General features: G+C 38.4%; 1 protein-coding gene across 1 annotated transcript in view; it reads left to right on the top strand.

The window, feature by feature from the left end:
- Window positions 1-18,609, top strand: part of RNF217 (ring finger protein 217) — a gene marked incomplete at its 5' end in the record, with an annotated part of 127,134 nt that overhangs the window by 86,358 nt on the left and 22,167 nt on the right. The window contains one exon of the mRNA XM_010861953.1: window positions 6,787-6,951. Coding sequence (XP_010860255.1) covers window positions 6,787-6,951 — 165 coding nt within the window. The remainder of the gene's footprint in view (window positions 1-6,786; window positions 6,952-18,609) is intronic.

Here is an 18,609-nt window from a genome sequence, read left to right as displayed (position 1 = left end):
CCACGCATTAGTCTACATGTGCATAAATCCTCTCTACAGAATGCCTACCAAGTGACCATTCAGACACTGAAGGCTTCCATTGTCAGGGAGCCTGCTAGTTGTAGAATCATTCCCTTCCGTTTTGAAAGATTCATTGTTACCTTCAGGCTGAGATCTCTTTCTCCTGCTTCACCTGTTGGTCACAGAGAAAACTCCCATTTTCTCATGTACACTCTCTACTTAGATGGCCCTCTTGCTGCTTCCGCTGGTATCTCTGTGAGAGGTTAGTCTTTTGTGTTGTCTTCCGAGCAGGGTGTCCTTTTGAAAACTGGATGATGTCATCCTACTGTGGCTAGGGAGTTTGGGTTTATACAAATTGGAGCAGAATCTTCCAGGACTTCATATTCATCTATGAAGAGATGGGTCCTCATAGACTCAGATACTCTACTGGGTCTTGCTTTCTAGGTTTAGAGGAAGAGTCTATAAATGCTTAAAGATGTTTCCAGGCAAGACGGATTAGTATAGAACAGTGATTCTCAAAGAAAGGAGGAAGGACTCTCTTCAAAGGACAGAATCCCTATTCCCAAGTTCCAATATCCTGTCCTAGAAAAGCTTGCCTCTCAGTTAAAAACAGAAGTTAGTATTGAAGTGAATGTGGGTACATGCATGCTAAGTCACTTCAGCTGTGTCCGATTCTTTGCGACCCTAGGACCATAGCCCATCAGGCTCTTCTGTCTGTAGGATTTTTCCAGGCAAGGATACTGGAGTAAGTTGCTATACCCTCCTCCAGGGGATCTTCCCAACCCAGGGATCGAACCCCAGTCTGTTATGTCTGCCTGCACTGGTAGGCAGGTTCTTTACCATTAGCTCCACCTATTGTGCAATAAATTTGTGTGTTGCTTATGTAAAAGGAGCCTGGAAACCAATAAAAGGTAGTGTGATTTATATGAATAAACACCAGCTCCATTTAGGTTATCTTGTCATGTGTTATTCTGCATTTTTGTCCTTATTTGGTCCCCAACCCTTAGGAAAGTTTCCCTTTCATTTTCCAGTTTAGTTTAAGCTATATTGTGAGAAATTTAGGGAAGGGTCACTTGGCCACGTTTGGACCATGTTCAAGGAGCAGTGCCTCCTGGAGCTATGTATTATTGGCACTGCATTCAGGGTGAGAATCCCAAGTAGCAGGTAAAATCTGAGGGATTAAAAATCAAAGCAAGAAGTCAAGTCATCTTCCCATGTGGAGACCCTTCCCCCCACTGCCACCCTTGCTGTTAGATTTGATCTTAAAAGGAAACAGATTGCGGTTCCTTGAAAGCATTTAAAGCCATGCGTTGGAGACTTCTTTTCTCCTCTCTGTAATACTCAGCACCTCCTCACAATCTCCTCTTTGAGAAAACCACTTTAAGCTGTTATGGAACTTTTTCACTAGTGGTAAAGAACACGCCTGCAAATACAGGAGACTCAAGAGTTGTGGATTCAATCCCTGGCTTGAGGAGATCCCCTGGAGAAGGGTATGGTTACCCGCTCCAGTATTCTTGTCTGGAGAATCCCATGGGCAGAGGAGCCTGGCAGGCTATGGTCCATGGGGTCACAAAGAGTCAGACACTACTGAAGGGACTTTTATAATTATGAGATGTCGCAATTATTTACATATATATTGATTAGTTTCTTTCGGATGCTCTAGTCTGACATCCATAAGTTGTATATGGTTCATCTGAGAAGTTTCTGGACCACCACGTTGGGAGTATAGGAACCTTAATGTAAGGCTGATTGATCTCTGTTTCTCGGGCACGTTGGCGAGATTCAGGGCTGACCCAGATAAAGCGGTTCTCCTTTTCGGGTTCCACGCGAGCGCTTGCTGTTTCCCCATGCACTGTTTGCTCAGGCCTCGACGGCAGCTCAGGTTGGGCTCTCTGCCTGCACTGTGGTCCCATGACTTTTTCCAGGGACACCCCACTCGTCTTTCAAGGCCTTATTCTTTCTGACTTCTGCCCTTTGGCCCTTCCTTGAGGCAGTTTTCCCATGGCTCCCACTTGTCCAGGCTTCCACTCCAGTAGTTGTCACATGATTTTATAGCTTTTTAGGTTGATATTTTTCTGCATTCAGTAATTTTTTTGAGGATAATATTCCATTCCTTCTGATATGTCTAAAATTAATGCACTCAGTATCTGTTATTTGAAGGTGCTTAGTAAGTATTTGTTGAATGGAAAATGAATTTTGGAGCGTTTTATTATTATTTGTATTAATCTGAAGTTCTGTTAATAATAAAGCAAATCCTTCTTGGAAAACCAAGTTAATTCATATTGGCCATGCCACATTTATACATGGATGTTGTCTAATATTTTGAGTTTGATAAGTAAGGATTTTATGATTTACTTAAAATAATTATGTTTATAGGACTGTATAGTATTTCATGAACAAAAAAACTTTTCTAGGATGTTCTTTGGTTTTTAATTTTGTATTTATTTTGTGGGTTATTTCTTTATTGGCATGACGAACTGTTAAGAGAAAATACAGTTTGCTTACAACAAGTGGGTTGGTTTAATTTGTCCTCAGAGCGTCATTGTAGCCCAGGATTCTAGAAAAGCTAAGGAAATTCAAAAGTAAAAAATGTAATATAAGGTTCTTTTATATTTCATGGATTATAGAACAAGTTAATGAAGATTTCTATCTCTGATAACTTTAACTTTTGAAACTTGTAGCCTTGCCTGTTGTAGAAGAGTCACACATTAATCATGATGTTTTGTAAAATGTCATGTGGATGATGTTTAGTAAACATCATTCAATAATCTAAGATGCAATAATACTATCTCAGCCACTGGCTGTAAATTAGACACGTTGGTTTTTCTTGGAATTCATGTGATGTTAGCCAATGTGCAATACTTGCTCTGTGCAAAATCATTCATTTTACAAAGAACTTACTCAAGTGCCTACCATGTGCCAGAAGTTCTGTGTTACTTAACTCAGGAAATACAGAATGAATGAGAAGTCAGCCTTTGCCCTCTGTGAACTTGTAGCCTGTTAGGGAGATTAGACAGCTACATGTTTAATGTAAATTCTACAAGATACCGAAACTGGTTGGGAGAAATAGGGAAGACATCCTGAAGCAAGTAGCATTTGATCTAGTAAAGGTTTCAATAGATTGTGTTCATTGGATTTTTTCCAGTTACGAGAAGCAGGGCTATGCTCTCTCTTAAGCTCCATCATGTAATGTATTTTAGTATAAAGCTGCAGGGAAATAGGAAGGGCAAGAAAGCAGTCCTAGCTGTCACCCATGCGGGCCTCACGGAGAGTTGGACCCTGGCCCTGGGAGCGTGAGAGCCCCTCAGTTGTGTTACTAGAAGTGAATGTCTGTTGTTCCCATCTCCAGTGATCTGTGTGTGGTCACTCAGCTTTTCTCTGTCTTTGCCTATATAGCAAAGGTAGAGTGCTTGTGTATGTATCCCTGTTTCTCTCCTCAAGAAAAAAAAAATCTGTCTTGGCTAGTCTCTGTTCACCAAGGAGCATGCTTTGCACAAAGCTTCTGCCTGCAGCCTCATAGATTGCTTGCCATCAAGCAGACCCCTGCTTTTAGCTTAGGGACTCATGCCTGGTGTGATCAGGTGTGGCCACTGCGATGGGGTCAGTCCTTCAGAGCTGTGCTTCTCAAACTTTAACGTGGGGACCTTGTGAAATCACAGGCTGTGGTTTAGTAGGTCTGGGGTGAGACATGAATTTTTGTCGGCAGCAAGCTCCCAGGTGATGCTGCACTACACTCTGAATAGCATGGATACAGCACGGTAACCTGTATGTGAATATAATTACTCAGAAGGCAGGCATTCCATGTGGGAAGTCTGTGATTATGGGATGGCATTTCATATGGAGGAAGATAGTGTTAATGTCTACAGGTGTTTCGTATGAGTCCAACTTTGAGTATGGTTAAGAAAGACCCTGATGCTGGGAGGGATTGGGGGCAGGAGGAGAAGGGGACGACAGAGGATGAGATGGCTGGATGGCATCACCGACTCGATGGACACGAGTCTGGGTGAACTCTGGGAGTTGGTGATGGACAGGGAGGCCTGGCGTGCTGCGATTCATGGGGTCGCAAAGAGTCAGACACGACTGAGCGACTGAACTGAACTGAAGGTTGGAGTGAATAAGTCATCGTCAAACGAAAAAGTCAAGCTTTAAACAATTTAGGCGCAGTCTTTGAATAACAAGGTGGTTGGGATTGCCTGTTAGTCCTTGTATTATTTTAATCCAAACTAAGTGAAGTGAAAGTCGCTCAGTCGTGTCAGACTCTTTGTGACCCCATGGACTCTAGTCCATGGAATTCTCCAGGCCAGAATACTGGAGTGGGTAGCCTTTTCCTTCTCTAGGGGATCTTCCCAACCCAGGGATCGAACCAGGGTCTCCTGCATTGCAGGCAGATTCTTTACCAACTGAGCTATGAGGGAATCCAGAGTAAGGCAATAGTTATTTTCCTGTTTTCAGTGAGAGACAGTAAGCAGGCGGGTCTGAATTTAAGTTATTTATCTTCACTTGAGAACTTGGTGCAAAATTCCTTTCATAGTTTGCTGCCAAGTCTTTGTTGTCTGGCAGCAGGTTCTGCAGTGAAACTTAGTTGTTTATTGTGTGATGTTGGAAGCCAGAATCCTGGGGTGGACACCAAATACCTGATTCCTTATCATTCTGGTACCTTAGGAGAACCATATATTTCCAGTTGTCTTCATTCGAGATCTGTAGATAAGATAGTTCAGCATCAGTCATAAAGATCCTTGAGCCATTATAGTGTCTGACACCCTTTGAGTTAATCCCAGTTTCAAGGCACATGTTACAGTTATTCTTTGGCTATTCGTTTCATAAATATAATCTAAGACTGGCATTAAAAACCAAGGTTTTTTTTTTTTAATTTAACAAAGGTAGAGTTCAGTAATTTAGAATTGTGTATGTCTAATAGAATATTCAAGCCCTCTGTCATAGTGGCAGAAGCAAGAGGTAAAGTGAGTCTTTTTTACTTCCCCATTTCATTCATTATATTAAAAAATTATATTCATATAGGCCCCATATGATATTTACATGTGTCCTTCATTGTTTTCAGTGATCATTTTACATTGTTTTATTACCTGGAGTTTACCTTCTTTGACTCAGTCTTCTTACTTTAAAAATAAATTAGTTTAACTTTAATGATCAGAAAAGGCAAAAATGGTTATTTTAAATGACTAAAAAAATCATCTTTTCAAAAAGCACAAGAGATTTCCTAATTTATCTGAGTAAAATCTTGAAAGAGATTTTCAAAATTAACCTTATATTTTTAGTGTTATAGAATTCTAATTTACTGATTAGATTAACCACATGACTTTCTTCGACTTCGACATTTTACTTTTCAATCATCAAAGTAAGAATGCTGTTTAGTATGAGGAAGTGTTTTAACACAATGGAAAGAATGCTGGCCTTGGAGTCACAATTTTACTTGCTCTGTTTCTCTGGGCAAGTTATTTAATCTCTGTGAGCATAAGTTTCCTCATCTGTAAACTTATGTTGTTCATACTGACTTTGGAGCATTAGTTTGTTGATAAAAATAAATAATGCATGTAATACAACAGTATAAACATTATCGTATAACAGCATTTTAATAAATATACATGAAGATTTTTAAAAATTGATGACAAAATGCTGTTTTCTTTTGCCATCAAGTTAGAAGCAAAAGTATTTTTGTTGCTCATATTTGCACAGGAAGAACATTATCTATTTTGACTGCATGTTGCAGTGCTTAGAGTTATAACAGAAGAGTTGACTGTAACTGCCATTCAGTTACCCTGTAGATTGGAACCACTGTTTTCAAAAAAAGAAAGTAGCGACATTGTGTACAATTTACCAAAAGACTTGCTAACTCATCTTCAAAGTATAGTCAGTAAATTCACTCTTGCCCAGTGAAGTAAGAAGCAGGAGCACAGAGAATAGTCACTTACATTGTTTATAGTGACACATTTTATTAATCACTTTAATCAAATAGAAAAGTCAAGTTATGCCCATACGTTTCTAGAGTGAGGACCAGAAATATGGTTTGACAGTGGGATACTCCATTGTTATTCAAAATGCAGAAAGTCAGATAAAATATCTTTCTTGTCAAGAGGAAGACAGATATTTTTAAAACATATACATGCATTCTATACACCTCTGCATAGTGACCATGCAAAGATATCTTCTGATAGTTTCCCAGGTACAGGCCACAAGACCACCATATATTCAGTTTTCTAATAAGATCCTTCATATTATTTTTATGATTAATCTCCCTTATATGAATAGCAAACCAGGAATATCCATTATCATAGCAAATGCTGGTGTAGTGGTTCATTTGCTGGAGTGTTTTTTATTTGATGAAACATCTTGGGGGGGCGGGGCTTTGATTTTACAAAAGTGAATGAAGCCAAGAGCAATGGAAATGCCTGGGAAGCTGGTTCAAGGGCCAGGCAAGTTCCAGGGTGGTAGCCTGAGTAGGGATTCGGGGCATTTTGACCTTCAGATTTTACCTCTGTGCTTCAATTTGAGGGCTTTTCTTAAGGCCAAATTGATTTCCAAAGCATCCCAAGTGTTTAGTTCTACTAGTCTACAGACAGCCAGATCATCCAGGCCAAAGCCATTCTTTCCTCCTTTAATATAAGAATAGTCATATCTTACTGTAGTTTTGGTTTTATCCAGGGGGAGGTATTTTAAATTTGGACCAATTATAGCCTTTCAGCTAATTTCTCCAAGCATCACCATTCTTATCTTCTTAGGCACTTTAAATATATCCACTAGTACTTAACATTACTTTTCCTTACACAGATCCAGTGCCCCACTTGCCAATTCGTCTGGTGTTTTAAGTGCCACTCTCCTTGGCATGAAGGTGTTAACTGCAAGGAGTACAAAAAAGGAGACAAACTGTTGCGTCACTGGGCCAGTGAAATTGAGCACGGGCAGCGGAATGCCCAGAAGTGTCCAAAGTGCAAGGTGAGACCACCGTTAGGAGGAAGGGGGTCACTGAACGATAATATTTACAATGTTGAAGTGATTCTATGTGTAACTTTCCTAATGCAGGCGTGGAGAAAAAGAATACTTGCTGTTTCATTTTAGAAGAGTAATTATATAGCTAAAATGAAGATTTTATATAGAAAAAATATATAGTGTATATTTCTATTCACATTATATTTCATTGTTTTGCTTTGTTTTTAATTTACATTTATTTATTTTAATTGGAGGCTAATTACTTTACAATATTGTATTGGTTTTGCCATACATCAACATGAATCCGCCACGGGTGTACACATGTTCCCCATCCTGAACCCCCGTCCCACCTCCCTCCCCGTTCCATCCAGGCTGGTGCACTGGGTCATCCCAGTGCACCAGCCCCAAGCATCCTGTATCGAACCTGGACTGGCGATAGTTCAAAATTTAAGGAGTCTACATGTAACTATGGGTCTTAAACTTCAAAATCCTTATTTTCCATTTAAAAATGGAAATTTATATATAGGAAAAAACTCATATAAAAAGTATATAAAGTATTATTTCTAGTTTACACTAGCAAACTACACTATAATCACTTCTCAATTAGGTAGGCTCTGAATTCTTGTAAGCCTTTGTTTTTGTTTGTTTCTCTCTGACATTGCTTATCATTTTAGGATTATATTAAACTGGCCATTTCCTTTTTTAGTAAATCTGGTGAGGGAGAAGCTAAAAGCTTCAGGTCTTTATGGATCCCATTTTTCAATTTTCTCTTGATAATCATGCAAATAATCAAGAGTCAGCAGGCATTTGAGCAGAGACCTAGATGTTGAAAGTCAACTGTGCAGATAGCCAGGGAAAGGAATTTCTCCTATAGAGAAATCAGCACATAAATCCAGCCAGAAAACTTTGGATTTGATGCTTACTGGGTAGGGATCTGTTGAAGTTTTTCTCTTTCTAAAGCTCAATGCAGAAAATTATATGTGTATATATGTATACGTACACTCCACCATGTGTGGTTTTCATTTTTTGCCAAATTTATTTTTGAAAATCATGTCTAAACTGGGCCAAATTTTCTTTCAAGAATAATTTTGCCATTTCTTTCAGGAGAACTTAGCACCAAGGTAAAGGAAATTTGAATTATCAGAAAAATTTTAAAAATTAATCATGTGAACCCAACTTGAAGTAGTATAAGTATATTCTGAAGCTTATAGATGAAAATATACATGAAATATATAGATGAATATATATATATGCGCACAGATTGACTACACCAGTGTCACTAGTTTATATGTATATTAATAGTCAGTAAAGCATTGCCTAAAATAACATTTTGTGTTCTTAGCAACTGGAAGAAAATTTTGAAATAGTTTGGATGGCCTGGCCCTATTAAAAGTGGTATCTATGGATGTCTGAGTTTAAAAGCTTCCTTTGTTTGTCTGTAGAAGGCAAATCCATCTACAGTTATCCCTTTGGTTTTAAGACTGTTTCAGATTGCTGCATCGATTGCTCTGTACACTTATTTTTCACCCGTTGAAGAACAATGGGAGAATGAGGCCTTTCCCCCTTCCTCCTGCCTTTTCAGTTTATTCAAAGCTACTGCTGCGTTTCAAACTAAATAAAGGCCAGTAGGAGTTCAGGAGCCCTGTTTAAGTCATTCTATTTGACACTTTGTTCATAATACTTTATATTTCTCTGAAAAGCTGTGAAACAGTTGCCAGTTGGCCTGGCTCACAGAATGTGTTCTCAAAGAAGAATACTGCAACATTACATGTTAGGGATATTTGAGATAGTACATAAAAACATAACATTTGTTACTGTAATCCTTCCATCTAACATTAAATAGACTCTGATTTATTGAAAGAAAAAGCACCCAACTGTAAGGAATTTACTGAATGCGCTGACGATTCCCCACAGTTTTAACAAATATAAACAGTTAAGAGAAATCATGCATGCTGGTTTTCTTTTGAAATAATAGCTAAAAAGTTGAGGTTTTAAAAGGAATTACCTTCTGATTAGAAGGGAAAGGGGCCGAGGAACCATGGAATGAGTTTACATTCATTCCATGTTGTGGAGCAGAGAACCCACTTTCTGGTGAGATTCAGGTTCCATGAAATCTGTGTCAGGTTACATCATATTTTATGACTTGTTTTGAATACAGATTGTTTTAAGGTTTTTTGAAGCATGTGACTTTAAAATTTTGTATTTTCTTAATTTGATTTTGTTGTTGTTGGGCCGTAAATTTTATTTTCACCCATGAAACCTCTCTAAGAGTAGAAATCCACAGGGAGAGAGATTACTCAGTGAATTAATGCTTTTTTTTATGGGCCAAGGCTTTATTTTCCTAACTACTCTTTTAAGATTTATAAGTGAAAACGGAAAATGCTAGGAGCTTATGAAAAAAATTTTCATATAGTGCTTCCAGGTGAACAAAACAATTATCATATATTTTCATATGAATATGTTTTTATTAATGATAATCAAGTGTATTTAAAATTTTGTTGGGACCAAAGTATATTTATGTACCCTGCATGGGTATATTAGATCGATCCATAATTTTGATAATTATTTTGATTTTTAAGTGATTTTTTTCATAAAGGTCATGTAACATATGATAGAAATTTGAAAAATAGAGAAAAAGAATTCACCACTCTAGTATACTCACTATTAACATATCAGTGTCTTGTTGCTCTTTGATCTTTCCCCTATTTGAGTAACTTAAAAAAGAATCGTAATATGGGGATAATTTGATATCCCGTGTTTTTTTCCATTTAACTTTTCAAACCATTCTCAAGTTAATAAGTAGTTTTATAGCATGTATTAAGTAAAAGAAAGTGAAAGTGTTAGCTGTTCAGTCATGTCTGACTCTTTGCAACTCATGGACTGTAGCCTGCCAAGCTCCTCTGTCCATGGAATTCTCCAGGCAAGAATACTGAAGTGGGTTCCCATTCCCTTCTCCAGGGGATCTTCCCAACCCAGGGATCAAACCCAAGTCTTCTGCATTTCAGGCAGATTCTTTACCATCTGAGCCACCAGGGAATCCCAACATTTATTAACTATGTAATATTTGCTTAAATATCCTCCACCTATTAGATACCAAAGCTGGTTTTGTTTGGGTTTGGAATTCTTTAAAAATATATCCCTATGCTATAATTTGTTAATGATATTCATCTGGAATATATATTTTTCCATATTTTGGACCTTTTCTGAAGATAGAATCACTAGGTTAAAGGACATCAATATATTCAATATTTGGTACATATTGCCAATTTGTTTTCCTAAAAGATTGAAACAATTTATCACCAGAATAGCTTGAAAAACTATTTCTGTATGATCAGTTCTTATTATTTAGCATTTCAAGTATTTTTTAATGCTTATTTAATAATTTAAATTTAAATAATTTAATAACAAAATACTTTGTTTTTATATTTTGAATTGAGTATATTTTTTAAAATATGTACTTTAAAAGAAAGCTGAACATATTTTCAGTCCCTTTTACCCAATACTTTGGGGCAAACCAGTTTAAAGCCAGTAGGAAGTGAAAGAAACAATTATATTTAAAATGCATATATAAGTAAGTATTATCTCTTCAAAAATATTTCTTAAATATTGTAATATGTTACTGTTATTAAAAATGGGTGATAAATTCATGCATGTCTATTATACCATTATCTTTAATTTTTAAATGTTGGAAATAGTTCATGATTAAAAGTAAATAAAACCGATTCAAATGTATTCTTTTTAATGGCTGAGTAATACTCCGTTGTGTATATGTACCACAGCTTTCTTACATTTGAATCAGTTCTAATGAGGTGGATGAAACTGGAGCCTATTATACAGAGTGAAGTAAGCCAGAAGGAAAAACATAAATACAGTATACTAACGCATATATATGGAATTTAGAAAGATGGTAACAATAACCCGGTGTATGAGACAGCAAAAGAGACACTGATGTATAGAACAGTCTTATGGACTCTGTGGGAGAGGGAGAGGGTGGGAAGATTTGGGAGAATGACATTGAAACATGTAAAATATCATGTAAGAAACGAGTTGCCAGTCCAGGTTCGATGCACGATACTGGATGCTTGGGGCTAGTGCACTGGGACGACCCAGAGGGATGGTATGGGGAGGGAGGAGGGAGGAGGGTTCAGGATGGGGAACACATGTATACCTGTGGCGGATTCATTTTGATATTTGGAAAAACTAATACAATTATGTAAAAGTTAAAAATAAAATAAAATAAAAAAAAAAAAAGTAAATAAAACCTAACAAGGGAACAGAAGGACTCTAACATCAGATTTCTGGAGCTGCTTACGCATCTACGTTTGCCCCTGCAATCTCTAAGGATGTGACTGTTGCGTTTTCATTTTTATCCTCACATAAAAGTTACAGTTTGAATAAATGGTTTACTAAGCAAAGTTTGGGTTACTATTTCTCAAAATGGTTAGCTTTTTTAAATTGGAAAATTTAAACATCCCTGCTGCAAATTACCTTCTTCGTTAATGTCAGATAAGAGAAATATTTATGTAAACATTTATATAATGTGGAAAAAATACAGTTATAGCCAACAAGATGACAGGCAGCTGACCACTTGAATTTTTCTCTTACATAAATAACCACGTATCACTATTTAGGACATTTTACAAAGCATTGAAGAGAGAATTAATTAGGAAGTTATACACTTCGTAGGCTGGTATATAAGTAATGTGATTTATGAATTAAGGGTAATTAAGTCATTTATTTTATTTCAGTTCAGTTCAGTCACTCAGTCATGTCCGACTCTTTGCGACCCCATGGACTGCAGCACACCAGGCCTCCCTGTCCATCACCAACTCCCAGAGTTTACCCAAACTCAAGTCCATTGATTCGGTCATCCAACCATCTTATCCTCTGTCGTCCCCTTCTCCTCCTGCCCTCAATCTTTCCCAGCATCAGAGTCTTTTCCAATGAGTCAGCTCCTCACATCAGGTGGCCAAAGTATTGGAGTTTCAGCCTCAACATCAGTCCTTCCAGTGAACATTCAAGACTTATATTCTTTAGGATGGACTGGTTGGATCTCCATGCAGTCCACGGGACTCTCAAGAGTCTTCTCCAACACCACGAAGCATCAATTCTTTGGTGCTCAGCTTTCTTTATAGTCCAACTCTCAAATCTATACATGACCAATGGAAAAACCAAAAGATAGCCTTGACTAGACGGACCTTTGATGGCAAAGTAATGTCTCTGCTTTTTAATATGCTCTCTAGGTTGGTCATAACTTTCCTTCCAAGGAGTAAGCGTCTTTTTATTTAATGGCTGCAGTCACCATCTGCAGTGATTTTGGAGCCCAAAAAAATAAAGTCAGCCACTGTTTCCACTGTTTCCCCATGTAATTGCCATGCAGTGATGGGACCAGATGCCATGATCTTCATTTTCTGAATGTTGAGCTTTAAGCCAACTTTATCACTCTCCTCTTTCACTTTCATCAAGAGGCTCTTTAGTTCTTCTTCACTTTCTGCCATAAGGGTGTGTCATCTGCATATGTGAGGCTGTTGATATTTCTGGCAATCTTGATTCCAGCTTGTGCTTCTTCCAGCCCAGCGTTTCTCATGATGTACTCTGCATAGAAGTTAAACAAGCAGGGTGACAATATACAGCCTTGACGTACTCCTTCCCCTATTTGGAACCAGTCTATTGTTTCATGTCCAGTTCTGTTGCTTCCTGACCTGCATACAGGTTTCTCAAGAGGCAGGTCAGGTGGTCTGGTATTCCGATCTCTTTCAGAATTCTCTGCAGTTTATTTTGATCCACACTGTCAAAGGCTTTGGCATAGTCAATAAAGCAGAAGTAGATGTTTTTCTGGAACTCTCTTGCTTTTTCGATGATCCAGCAGATGTTGGCAATTTGATCTCTGGTTCCTCTGCCTTTTCTAAAACCAGCTTGAACATCAGGAAGTTCACGGTTCACATATTGCTGAAGCCTGGCTTGGAGAATTTTGAGCGTTACCTTGCTAGTGTGTGAGATGAGTGCAATTGTGTGGTAGTTTGAGCTTTATTTGGGATCGCCTTTCTTTGGGATTGGAATGAAAACTTGACCTTTTCCAGTCCTGTGGCCACTGCTGAGTTTTCCAGATTTGCTGGCGTATTGAGTGCAGCACTTTCACAGCATCATCTTTTAGGATTTGAAATAACTCAACTGAAATTCCATAACCTCCACTAGCTTTGTTTGTAGTGATGCTTCCTAAGGCCCACTTGACTTCACATTCCAGGATGTCTGGCTCTAGGTGAGTAATCACACCATCGTGATTATCTGGGTCTTGAAGATCTTTTTTGTATAGTTCTTCTGTGTATTCTTGCCACCTCTTCTTAATATCTTCTTCTTCTGTTAGGTCCATACCATTTCTGTCCTTTATTGTGCCCATCTTTGCATGAAATGTTCCCTTGGTATCTCTAATTTTCTTGAAGAGATCTCTAGTCTTTCCCATTCTATTGTTTTCCTCTGTTTTTTTGCATTGATCACTGAGGAAGGCTTTCTTATCTCTCCTTGCTATTCTTTGGAACTCTGCATTCAAATGGGTATATCTTTCCTTTTCTCCTTTGCTTTTCACCTCTCTTCTTTTCACAGCTATTCGTAAGGCCTCCTCAGACAGCCATTTTGGTTTTTGCATTTCTTTTTCTTGAGGATGGTCTTGATCCCTGTCTCCTATACAATGTCACGCACCTCCATCCATAGTTCATCAGGCACTCTATCAGATCTAGTCCCTTAAATCTATTTCTCACTTCTACTGTATAATCATAAGGGATTTGATTTAGGTCATACCTGAATGGTCAGTGGTTTTCCCCACTTTCTTCAATTTAAGTCTGAATTTGGCAATAAGGAGTTCATGATCCAAGCTACAGTCTGCTCCCGGTCCTGATTTTGCTGACTGTATAGAGCTTCTCCATCTTTGGCTGCAAAGAATATAATCAGTCTGATTTCAGTGTTGGCCGTCTGGTGATGTCCATGTGTAGAGTCTTCTCTTTTTTGTTATTTCAATGTCAACATATTTCCTATTTGTAGGAGGCAGGACACTTCTCTCTTTTTGTTTTTTTTAAAGAAATGCCAAGACGTGAACAGGGAGTGCTGAGTTCTAATATGCCATCTTATTTTATTCATAAAATGCCTTTGTATATAGTGCTCTGTCTTTCTTTGTGGTGTTTGCACAGCAATAATAATAGCAATACTACCTACATGTACTGATATTAATTACATATTACTCTCCATTGCCGTTGTGCAGTTTTATTAGTTATCTCATCAAATCCTCACATGTGATACTAAGGTGCTAAGTTCCAGTGTGCCATCCAGATCTTAATTATTAAATGCTTTTTGATGAAGCTAAGATGTTTCACAGGAGGAGAAGGGGGCGGCAGAGGATGAGATGGTTGGATGGCATCATTGACTCAGTGAACATGAGTTTGAGCAAACTCCAGGAGACGGTGAAGAACAGGGAAGCCTGATGTGCTGCAGTTCATGGAGTCACAAAGAGTTGAATGCGACTTAGTGATGGAACAACAGCAACAGTCATAATAAAATGATAGGTTCAATAGTGTGTGAGTTACATTTATTGTCTCATTTAAATCTCTAAGGAAAGTTGTAAGAAAGATACAGAAACAGCTTCAGAGAGGCTAAGTAACTGGGCCAAAAGGCAGGCAGGGAAAAGTGAATTATATTCATCCATAATTTATTATGAATTTGAAATTAAAGGAATTTACTTGTCAAGATATTTCCCTTCAGATATTTTATTCTCTTAAATCCTATAAAAGGCTGCTCTGGGGAAAAAATTTATTGATTCACGGAAATGATTAATTTCCTCCTGTTCATATCAAATTAGCACAAATCTCTGTCTATGAGTTCTTATATCTGAGCTACAGCTGTGTAGCTTATGGTTGCTAAGGAAAGAATTTAGAATATTAACGTTGGATTTTCTAGATAACCCTGCAGTTCTCTGGCACTTCACGTGCCACTGCAAACGTATGTTCAGGGGCTGGTGACTGCTTTTAGATAGTGCCTCTTATAGAGGATAAAATAGCTTTTCCTTGACCACTGATCACCCACTTTAACTCTCCAGATTGCCTGACATCACTAAGTTTGATGCAGTAGTTATCACTGCTACTGTTTTCTTGAAATGCCAAAATCTAGACATTAGTTGTGAGGAGAGCCTGATTGTTTGGTGGCAGATATTTTCTAGGATATAAACTGTATTGCATCCATGACCCATTTTTTATGACTAATAGCTTTGATGTTGATTAGCTGCCCAAGATTAAATGTATAATGTTAGTACATACAGCATTTCATTAAAAATCATGTCCTAATTTTAATATGTGATGGTTTAGTTGCTAAGTCGTATCTGACTCTTGCGACCCCATGGAGTATAGCCTGCCAGGCTCCTCTGTCCATGGGATTCTCCAGGCAAGAATACTGGAGTGGATTGCCATTTCCTTCTCCAGGGTATCTTCCTGACCCAGGATCAAACCCAGGTGTCCTGAACTGCAGGCAGGTTCTTTTCTGACTGAGCTATGAGGGAATCCCCATTTTAAAAAAATATAGAATACCAAATAAATACATATAAACAAAATAATATAGAATAACAAATATTATATATTCCCTTGTTGTTATTCTTATAAATAGTAGAATAGAATAACAATAAGTGAATATTTCAACATGTAAATGTTCAGGTACCATGGCATTAAAAGACAAGAAGAAGCAATCAGATTTTTGAACCCATTTAAAATGGGCTCACAAATTTGAATTTAGGAAACCATGAAGGGAAGCTTAAATATTATCAATACCTATCCTTTTATTTGAAGACAAAATATTATATTTATATGTATGTATGTATGCTTATAAATGTATGCATATATACATATGAATACATGTGATTATATTGCTAGAAAATTCAGGATACATTAAAACCACACATAAATCTTTGAAACATATATAAAATGGAGTTAGAGTCTAAATCAATCAATCTTTCTCAGTTTATTCTATAGTTATATAGTAATTAGAAAATTATCTATTAAAAGCATGCAAACAATATTTTGTGTTTATATATAAGATGAAGTTAGGTTCCGTGTTCATATATTTATAAATAGACTCTCTAATAGTCTAGTGTATTAGAAAATAATATGGATGGGACCTAATACTCTTCTGAGCAAAATGTCTGAAACATTGAAGAACAACCCAAACTGTCAGCATCAACCACCTTTTTGACTGCCAAACATCCCCTTACCAAAGAAATTCTGAAACATCTCCAAGGGGCTGAGAGTCCATGTGGAGAGCCTCTGACAGAGATGCGGGCTTCTGAGAGGATTTCTAGTGAGCTGTGTAGACACAGAAGAGTGGAGTAAAACTCTGCCCATTTTCTGTGTGGATACCAATGGGGCCAGTGTTTCTAAAGGATTTAAAGCTTTCTATGATGGTTCATTTCCTTTCCTTTTCATTTCATTTCCAGCTTTAAAAATTGTTTTTTATTTCTGCTGTAAACTCAACTTAGAATTCCAGGCAGGGTACACGTTTTGCTGGTGGCAGCAGTCAGTAGGCGAATCGACAGTTTGGAGAGGTATGGGGAAAGATCTGCATCCCAGTGCATAAGCAGCATCTTCACTTGCTTGCCCTCATGGACTGCTCCAACATAGATCCCTCTGCTGTCCCCAAGGACCTTCTCGTAGTCTCTGCATCTCAGTGAATGGTGGCGCCAACCTTGTAGCTGCTCAAGTCAAGAATCTGACCTCATTCTCTCACACCCCACATATCATCAGTCATAATCTTCTGTAGATTGTACCATCAAAATATCTTCAGAATTTGACTATATCTCAGCACCCCCACTGTCACTAATCTGGATCAGGACATCAACATCTTTTTCTCTCCAAGACTTTTTCCACAACCTCCTGATGGTTTCTTACTCTTCACGGTGTCTTGACCCAGCAGCCAGAAGGAGACTGTTTAAACATAAGGAAGATTACATACTCCCTGCTCGAAATCCTCCATGTCTCCCTTCTCACACAGAGCAAAAGCTAGTCCTTACAGTGACTATATGACGCATCACACTCTGCTCACACTTCCACCCCATTGTCCCTCTGACCTAATTTTCCACTCCCTTCACCCTCTTCCAGCCACCCTGCCGTCCTTGCTATGCTTCAGAAGCACCAGGCGTGTTCTCTTCTCAGGGTCTCCATACCTGCTCTTCCTTTTGTCTGAAATATGCATTCCCCAGATACCTGCACACCCAGCTCTCTCCCTTCATGTCTTCGAACAAAATTCAGCTTCTCAGTAATCACTTTCTCCTACCTTATACCCTTTATAGGCTTTGTTTTTTTGTTTTTTGTTTTTTTCTCCATAGCACCATATTGCTAGCACTATTTAAAATAGTGGATACATTTTGCATCGTGAGAGCAGGGGTTTTGATCTGTTTTTTTCCTTGAGATACCTTGAACATTTAAAAGCAGTGCTGGGCACTGTTCAGGACTGAATGGACAGTTGATGAGTGAATTAATGTCATTTTACTTTACTCCTTATATGCACTTTTAGTGAGACTCCATCACAGGCTCTGTACAACATGGTCGTTTTTCTCATGAAACCCACGTAAGGGAACACAGAGGTTACGCGGGAAGGTGACAAAACACTGTTGCGCTTCAGTAGGGCTTTGCATAGAGTATTATAGATGAGTTCATGGTAAAGGGGGTATCTCCATTCATCTTGGGGAACCAGGGAGAGCTATGTTATCGAGAATTCCTGGGTGGACTTTGATATAAGGAAAGGTATCCAGGGGTGAGAATATAACACTTAAAGGACAGGACACAGAGCCAGGAAATGAGTATTGTGTAGTGGAGCCACAAGTATTTTGTGGTTCCTTTAGAGTAAGGTTCACAGAAGGAAGTGGTGAAAGGTGGGGTAACAGATAAAAACAGAAGCCTGGGCCTTGCATGCAATGTTAAGAAATGTGGATTTCATCCTCCAGACTGAAAGTTGTAAACAAGGGAATGGTGTGGTATCCAATTTATATCAATATTTTAGGTTGGTTGCTGTTGATCATATGAAGGTAGTTGTAGACATCTAGAAGGAAATGATGATTGTTTGAGCTAAGGTAATGGTCAAAGGCTGGAGAAGAGGAGAAGGGCTCGATAAATATCCTGGGGCTGAAACTGTCTGATCTTGATAGATAGCTGGAAGTGAGAAGAGGCTAATAACTAGATATTTAGCTTAAGTACCTAAATAGATGGTGATGATACCATAAAAAGTGACAGTGTTAGCTGCTCAGTCATGTGTGACTCAGCAACCCCATGGACTGTAGCCTGCCAGGCTCCTCTGTCCATGGGATTTTCCAGGCAAGAATACTGGAGTGGTTTGCCATTCCCTTCTCCAGGGGATTTTCCTGACAAAGAGATTGAGCCCGGGTCTGCTGCATCACAGGCAAATTCTTTACCATCTGGATCATGGTACCCAGATATCATAAACTGAGATAAAGTAATGGAGATTAGAGTTATTTTTATTGTTGTTGGGCTAGGGAACCTTGCAGTGATTATGAGTTTGGTTTTGCTTATTTGACTTTGAGATGGCTGTAAGGCATACAGGTGTATTCAGATTCAGATCAGTCGCTCAGTCGTGTCCGACTCTTTGTGACCCCATGAACCGCAGCACGCCAGGCCTCCC

Source organism: Bison bison, unplaced genomic scaffold, assembly GCF_000754665.1.
Source record: "Bison bison bison isolate TAMUID 2011002044 unplaced genomic scaffold, Bison_UMD1.0 scf7180017864473, whole genome shotgun sequence".
NCBI lineage: Eukaryota > Metazoa > Chordata > Mammalia > Artiodactyla > Bovidae > Bison > Bison bison.
This window is presented reverse-complemented; position numbering and strand designations above follow the sequence as displayed.